The 7738-nt window shown below is 35.1% G+C and overlaps 1 protein-coding gene and 1 long non-coding RNA gene across 8 annotated transcripts; one reads left to right on the top strand and one right to left on the bottom strand.

The window, feature by feature from the left end:
* Positions 1–541: 541 nt before the first annotated feature.
* On the bottom strand, positions 542–2401 carry LOC147559104 (uncharacterized). Its single transcript, XM_086657730.1, has 3 exons — positions 2002–2401; positions 1373–1775; positions 542–1202 (listed from the first exon to the last, which is right to left on the bottom strand). Exons 1-3 carry the CDS (start codon positions 2384–2386, stop codon positions 566–568), a joined length of 1425 nt encoding a protein of 474 aa, XP_086513856.1. The 5' UTR covers positions 2387–2401; the 3' UTR covers positions 542–565.
* Positions 2402–4066: 1665 nt separating this feature from the next.
* LOC147559103 (uncharacterized) lies at positions 4067–7367 on the top strand. Of its 7 annotated transcripts, none has more exons than XR_015234493.1 (9): positions 4067–4305; positions 4476–5247; positions 5429–5471; positions 5867–6047; positions 6146–6184; positions 6546–6595; positions 6785–6834; positions 6937–7003; positions 7103–7367. It is a non-coding gene; the product is annotated as an uncharacterized LOC147559103 (long non-coding RNA). The 7 variants fall into 7 exon arrangements; XR_015234494.1 differs by adding an exon at positions 5661–5749 and having other exon boundaries at positions 4114–5247; positions 5429–5476; XR_015234495.1 differs by lacking the exon at positions 4067–4305 and having other exon boundaries at positions 4511–5247; positions 6151–6184; positions 6957–7003.
* Positions 7368–7738: the final 371 nt, after the last annotated feature.

The following is a 7738-nucleotide window of genomic DNA, read 5'->3' as shown; positions in this document are numbered from 1 at the left end:
CTTTTAATAAAAAATGAAGTAGTTGTTGAGGTAACGGGTTATGTTCGCTAAACCCGAAACCACTTCATTCTTGATTAGATTAAAAACAATGATGGTTTGTAAAATTATTTTGTGAGGTTAACGACATACAATGATTTTGGATGGGATATTTATGTTAAAACTAAAGGAAGTAAATTTGAATATATTATTATTTTTCTTCAACATCATGTGTGACATACATTGTCCCCTTAAAGTTTGTTTCAGGAAAGAACATACACAGACATGTTAGAACATTCCTCTTAATGGTTGGACATATGGACAAATGTCTCGGGAAATATGTAATACTGAACCTTCATTGTCTAGAATGTATTCACTAAACTTCATAATGTGGACACATTGTAAATAATAGCTAGACATGTAGTAATTCATTCACTGAACATTTTGTAGAATGTTATCACATATTCACTAGACAAAAATATATGTACTAAAGACCAAAAGATTTTACTAAACATTGAGCACAATGTAACAACACTCTGTTACATGTTGGGACATATCGGTGAATGTTATAACATTTAGTAAAATGAGACTACAGTTGGGCTCGACATGTCGCACTGTTGTGATAAGCGGGTTGGTTGCACCTGCGACATATTCTTTTCCTCCTGGTAACATCTCCGGAACTCTGCAACCTTGTTGTACGTGGTCTGCCTGGTGCCCTTCTAACTAGTGGAGGAAGAGTCTTGGTTAATGGATCAAAAGTATATGGTTCGTCAAAATTTGGAACGGGGTAAACACAATGTTGGTATGTGTTCCTGTAAGCCTCCACGGTCCAGACCGGATCGTAAAAACATGTACTATCACCACGAGTCTTGTTGATGCATAACATTGCATGTTGACACGGAAGCGAATCTACTTGCCAACGCCGACAAGAGCATGTGAGAGTACCAAGATTTACGGAATGGCGTGGAGTAGAATATACTTCATAAACAAGTGGGGCTGCCTCGACGTATCTCCAAGTCTCCGCAACTTTGTATTTCGCTTGTTGCTCCAAGTTAATGGATGGGCAAAGAAATGTATTCCATCCAATAGAAGCGTCTCTATGCTTTCGCATCTTGTTCATAATCTTCTGTCTTATGGCATCCAACAATGCTGTAATAGGGAGCACGCGGGCTTTCTTGACCATGTTGTTGAAGCTCTCAGACAGTTGGGAAGTGATGGCGCCATACCTGTGAAAAAACATTAAATGGGATGCTTGTAAAACATCGTGTCGTGTTAAAACATTGCGCGAAATGTATAAACATGTATATGCCTGACGGAACACATGAACAAATGTCCATTCATAACAGAAAGATATGATTAATGTTAAAAAATAACTGAAAAAGAGAAAACAAAATACCTATCCCCTGGGAAAAAGGAATCTGCCCATGATTCCGGATTAAGGGATTGGAAAAACCTCTCGACATTGGTTCCACCCATCTCAACCATTTGTTCAATGGTTGCGTGATACTCGCTCTCGGGTAATGCCCGTGCCGCCGTAAACATAAGACTCTGAAAATAACGTGACTGGCGCGCCCCGTTACGTATCCTCAAGTTCAGATTACATCGTAAGTGCCAAGCACAGAATGAGTGATGAGCGGTGGGAAAAACGTTCTTCACGCCTTTTAGAATTCCAGCATGTCTATCCGAAATAAAGGTGTAACGTTTGATCGGATCTACTGCTAATTTCAAATTTTGCAAAAACCAATCCCAATTCTGATCATTCTCAATGTCCACAACTGCGTAAGCAATGGGGAAAAGACCTAACAAAAAAAAATGAAATACAAAATTAGTTCTGTTGATGCATGAATCAAAAGTGCATAAGCATTTTTGGAAATGTAAAACCATATTTGGGAATGAGGTATGACTTCAATAAATTACGCCGCATCTTTATCTATGTCGCGTCAATAATGATCATGATCTAACATTTTGTCACGTGTTAGCAGGAACACTAGAATGTTAACATGTGATGTGAAAATGAAAACATACCGTCGTTTCCGTCCTTGGTAACCGCAGCCAAAATGCAGCCATTAAAACGAGTTTTGGCGAATGTTCCATCAATATAGATCACAGGGCGACAGTGTTGAAACCCAAGGATAGATGCGTGAAGGGCAATAAAAACTCGGACAAATCTGTTGGTAGTGGGTTCGATTTGCAAATCAATTATGCTATTGGGATTAGTACTCTCCAAAGCATCTACGTACCACTTCAACTTTGCGTAGGAATCACCCTCCTGCCCAAATACTTTGTCCATGGCTACCTTCTTACCACCGTAAGAAAAATAATAGGTCAACTCAACACCGTAATCGTCTTGAAACTTTTCTTTAACTTCAGCAGTACTCCAATTTGGGTGTCTTCTGATGTCTTCATTCATTAGGCTGCCAACAAGTTTACTAGACAACTTGGGATCCGCAGGTTTGAAAACAACATCGAGACAAACGTGACTCGGTTCGTACTCTTTCAACAAAAAAACGGATTTACATCCCAATGGTGCAACCCCGTGCACTCTCCAATTACATCCGGGTTTGGAACAAACGGCAGTGACACGACCTGGTTCATTCTTGATATATTTGTAGTTGTTCTTGGTTGCAATGGTATATCGACCAAGAGCGTCTCGAAAAGCTTTGACACCACCGGGGAATATTTGCCACCGGGGAATATTTGCCCAATCTCCGTAAATACGTCGCCCCATGAGTCACATACTAACTTCTTTTCATTATTTTGAGATGTAGAAAGTGACCTTTCAGTTTCCATACTGCAAAATTGAATAAAATGTTATGAAAGTATCATCAATTGTATTAAAATGTTAACAAATGTGTGAACATCTAGTGTAATGACTAAACACCGCGCATAATGTTTTGACATGCGTAGGAATGTTTGGTTATCAAGGAGAATGTCGTAGAATTATACGAAATGTGTGAGTTTATGTGAAAATGATGGATAACATTATACTGATTGTTTCGAATATGTGGTATAATCAGGTGGTCCAAGAAGCAATGTCTGATCATTCTATCAAATGTTGAGGCAATGTCTAATCATTCTATCAAATGTTGGTCTAACTGCTAGTTCAATAGCTATGAAACAAATGTGTTAACACATGATAAGCTACTTTTAACATGTACCATGTGTTCAGACATTTTAGAAAATGTTAAAACAAACCTTAAAGTTGTACCAGAACCCAAAAGATTGTACGGACAGCGGTAGAACTGTACGGACATTCCAGAAACTAAACAGTAGACGAGAAGGAAGAACAAGAGCATAAAATCATAAAAAAGAGATTCAACATCAACAGTTACCTGGATTTATAGGACAAGAATATGGTGATTCGAACAAGTTGATGAGTCTAGAAACAAACAAGTTGATGGCTTATCTCTATGATGACTGAAGGAATAAAGGGTTTTGTAACTCGGTTTGGAGATGTAGGTGATGACTGAAGGAAGATGATGACAATATTAGAGAGAGAAACGTGAAAACGAAGATGATGATCGAAGAGATGAAGACTGTAGATAGATGAAGGTGGAAAAAAAGGGTTTGTATTTCGGTAGAGAGATAAAGTGAAAAAGATTTTGGAGAGAGAAACTAAATCAGATTTTGGAGAGAGAAAGATATGAGTTGTTAGAGTTGAGGGATATATATAGGAGGGCAAAAGAGGGTTTACAAGAAAATAGGAAATCTTAGAGATAAGAGTTGGGCCCGGATTGCACATTGGGATGTGTATTTGGGTTTGATATGAGTTATTATTTGATTATTGGGTTTTGGGTGAGATATTAAACCTTGTTGGGTTTTTTTTTGTATTTGGGCCCAAAATTTGGGCCTTTCATCAAAATCATGTTTTAGTTAATCTATTTTTCCTCTCCCAAAATTAACTTTAGGTCACCTATATTTCTTATACAGCACACTGACAACATATGATGCTCCCTTAAAATACAGACTTGGAATAATATCTATTATAATAAAACAGCTCAGTAGTTATTCAGGGTATAAGTCTGGCCGTCCATTCTTTGTATAAATTTTACATCCAACGGAGGAAAATAACCCAAAATCTGAACGGTTTAGGCTATTTTAGTCATTGACCTAAGAACTCCTAATTTTTCTCCCACTATCTCTCTTTCCAGTTTCATCTCTCTCTCTCAAATTTCAGTTTCGCCCAACTCCTTAATTCAGTTTCTAGGTCTCTCTCGCTCTGTCTCTCTCTTTTTGATTAAATTTCAGTTTTGCTTTTTGTTGATAAAACTGAATTCTCTCTCTCAAAATCAATCCGTAGTTGAGGTGTTTGAACAAATGTCTCTGAAGGTTAGTCTAAAAATGTAAATCATTCATTTTTAGTAGAAATTTTTTGTTTTCAATTTTGTAGTTTAACTTCTGCAAATAAGGTGTTTGAACAAATGTGTGTGACAGGAATTTACTTTTTGTTGAAGTGTGTTTTGTTAGTTTCATCTAATTTTGTTAGTTTGAGTTTTCAGTTTGAGTTTTGTCTCCCAACCTCATGGTTTAAGCATCTTGAAATTGAACCATGGTGAACTAATGCAGTTGAAGAAAGTGTTCCTCGGTTCCATATTGTGTATCCATTAAAGATAAGGTGAAGCTCACCAAAGATAGGGTGTTCCTCGGTTCCATAATTTTATCTTCAAATTATCTCCATTCAATCAATATCATGTTAGTTTGTTTGTTGTTTCACCTGTTTCCACCCTAATTTTGTTTATTTGATTTGTTTATATGTTGAAGTTCTTTTTTATTTACTCCTAAGTTTAATTTTTATGGTGCTTATAATCCATTTGTTATTTGACTACTTTATTACTGTTTTCGGACTAATTTTGTTTCCTACTAATTTGATTAGATATACAGTGGCAATGTAGTCTTGCTGTTGAAGTCTTTCAAAAATTGTGTATCTACTAATTTGACTACTTTATTACTGTTTTCCGAATCCGATTGTGTATGGATTTCTAATAGTGAAGGTGTTCTAATCTCTCTGAGTTGTGTATTGGATTTCTAATAGTTACTCCAACCTGCTATGTTATTCTTTACTTTGAAGTTTGAAGATTTGAGTTGGAATTTATCATTTGGCTTCTCTTTCATTTAACAATTTTTTTTACAAAGAGCCAGATAGGTGTTTAGACAGAAAATTATGAGAGGGAAATGCGGAGAAAGGTTGGTTGTGTAAAGGCCAAAGGGAAAGGAACTGCCATTGACGCGGGGAAATAATGTTCTTCATACGTTGTTTAATCGATCAGAGAGGTACTGTACTTCTTACTCCTTTCGTGGTTGTTTGAAGAATGTGGTCATGTTTAGTTTTTTTATGTTTAAGCAACTTAAAAGAGTAAGTGTTTCATGTTTAAGCAAGTTGATTCGATCAAAGAAACAAATAATCTAATGAACAAATAATCTAATATCCCACTATTTATGTTTGTTCTTACAGATTGGGTATAGAAAAGACTCACTTCATCCAAATATACAAAGAGGTATTGTACTTGCTCACAATGTATTTGAAGAAATACCCCACTTAATGAACAAATAATTTAATATCCCACTGTTAATTTTTGTTCTTACAAATTGGGTATAGAAAAGACTCACTTGATCCAAAGATTTTCTTCTAAACAGAGGTATTACAGTACGTGATTGTTTATAAGGGCTCTTATCATTTTTTGTAGGTTTCAAGGTTTTTTTTAAGGAACTTAACTGACTGTGATTGTTTATAACTTTCTTTGAATTCTTTAGTTCCGTGAACTCAAAATTTCCGGTTTGAAAGGCACATCTAATAATGTCTCATTCAATATTTTTTAGTTTACTCAAGATAGACACAAATGTTCTTCAATTATTTTCGAGCGTTCTCATTATTTTTGGTTGTGATTCCCAGCAATAAGGAGATGATCACACTTAATGAAGTTCTCATGCATTGCCTAAAGAAGGATGTTGGAGCATACATCAATTCTGTCACGATCACTCCTTCCAACTTCAAATCCGTCTCTTAACCTCTAACCCATTATTACTTCCTCTCCCGTATCTCTGTCTTTCTCTCACTTGACATTTGAAGAATGGTACTGTTCTTCCTTTACTTCAATAATAATAAAATAATTAATGTTGATTTTGGTTTGATGAATTTAATTACTCATGGATCTTTTTCAATTTTAATTAGACCAGATTCAAATTGGGTGAAGTATGTCCACAATTTCAAGTGAGTTCTTCTGTTCTTGGTTTTATCTGCTTTTGATTCTTTATAGGATAACTTCTTTTTGTTATTTTTTTGCTTCATCTCTTCACACTCTTTGTTCAACCAGATGGTTCTTAGTTGTGTTTTTGTTTCCATTGATATATTTAGGTTGAACTCTGTCATCACCATTTATTTGTTCTTCTGTTTAGTTTCTTTGAATTTTGTAATTATTTGTTGGTTTGTCAATTCCCACATATTGTCCAGGTATTTCTACACATTCACTGTGTCGAGTAGTACCCATGTTTCTATATGGTAATCAATTTGTGTGAGCTTTGTTATTCAGGTTTTCTTAACAGTTTGCTTTTGTGTGAGTTTTATTATTCAGAATTTCTAAATAGAGCTTACAGTGTTGAAGGTGTTCGAAGAAATCCCCGAGTGAGTTTTCTTCATGTTTTGCTTGAAAGATTTAGTTTCAGATTTTTGTTCCCCTCTAAAGGTTATATTTATATTTATCTCTGTTGAGACTCCGAGTCTCCGAATCTTTTCTCTAGGTAATTCATCTCTTAATTATCTTTGTCGAATTTGCTTATCATTGGATGCAAGTAACTTTTTTCAACCTTGCAGATTACTTTTTTTTTCTTTTGCCTTCTTCAATTTCGTGTTCTCCATGCTAGGTAACTTCATATTTATTTCCATCAGTGAATTGAGTTCATTATCAATTGAGTTCATTTTCTTCTGGATGTATTGCTTAACTCTCACTTTGATTTTTCTGTAAGTTTTTCTCTCTTCTATACAGGTGTCACACACATTCACACACACACACACCCACAAATTTATCTCCAGGTTTTTATTTTACACACACACACACTCAGATTCATCTCTAGGTTTTTATTTTGAGGGTGTTGCTTAATTAAGGAACTGTTCTTAGTTGAATCGTTGCAGGACCTAAGCAGTTCAAACTTGAGTCTAAGTGGAAAACTTGAGTTTAAGTGGAAAACTTGAGTTTAGAAGATCAATATCTGGAAGGCGATCTGTAAAGTTCCATTTTGAATGAAAAAATGTAACCAAGAAATTTTATATTGAGTGAGCATCTAAATCTTTTAATGGAGGAAATGAATCTAAGTTGATGCTAGACAGTTTGAGTCTCTTATTGTAAAGTATGAAGTTTGAAACATGATTAATGAATTAGTTATTTATTTTTTAGCAACGGTGAAACTCTGAAATATTAGAAAAGTTATTCTTTCTAATCTCATTGAGACACAATCTAAGTTGTAACCTCTTGAATGTTTTTTGTCTGCCCGACTCTTTGCTTTTCTGCTTCAGTACTTCTCTACTGAAAACATTTTTTTCCTGGATGCTTTAATGTTGTCACATATTTATAAATCAAACCAATAAACATCCAACTCATATGCTAATCATATTTGGATTTCAATTGAAATTCATTTACGCTATATTTTGTGTTGTAGTTTTTTTTTTTGCCAAGGAATTTTGTGTTGTGGTTGGTAAGCAAAATTTTTGTTTTTCCTTCAACTTCATTATACTATTTGAGTGTATTTCCACTTAAAACAAAGTGCAATT

Source organism: Eschscholzia californica, unplaced genomic scaffold (genome assembly GCF_041429995.1).
Source record: "Eschscholzia californica isolate CP2 unplaced genomic scaffold, dmEscCali1.0.p SCAF_2, whole genome shotgun sequence".
NCBI lineage: Eukaryota > Viridiplantae > Streptophyta > Magnoliopsida > Ranunculales > Papaveraceae > Eschscholzia > Eschscholzia californica.
The sequence above is the reverse complement of the archived record's forward strand: the minus strand, read 5'-3'. Positions and strand labels throughout refer to the sequence as shown.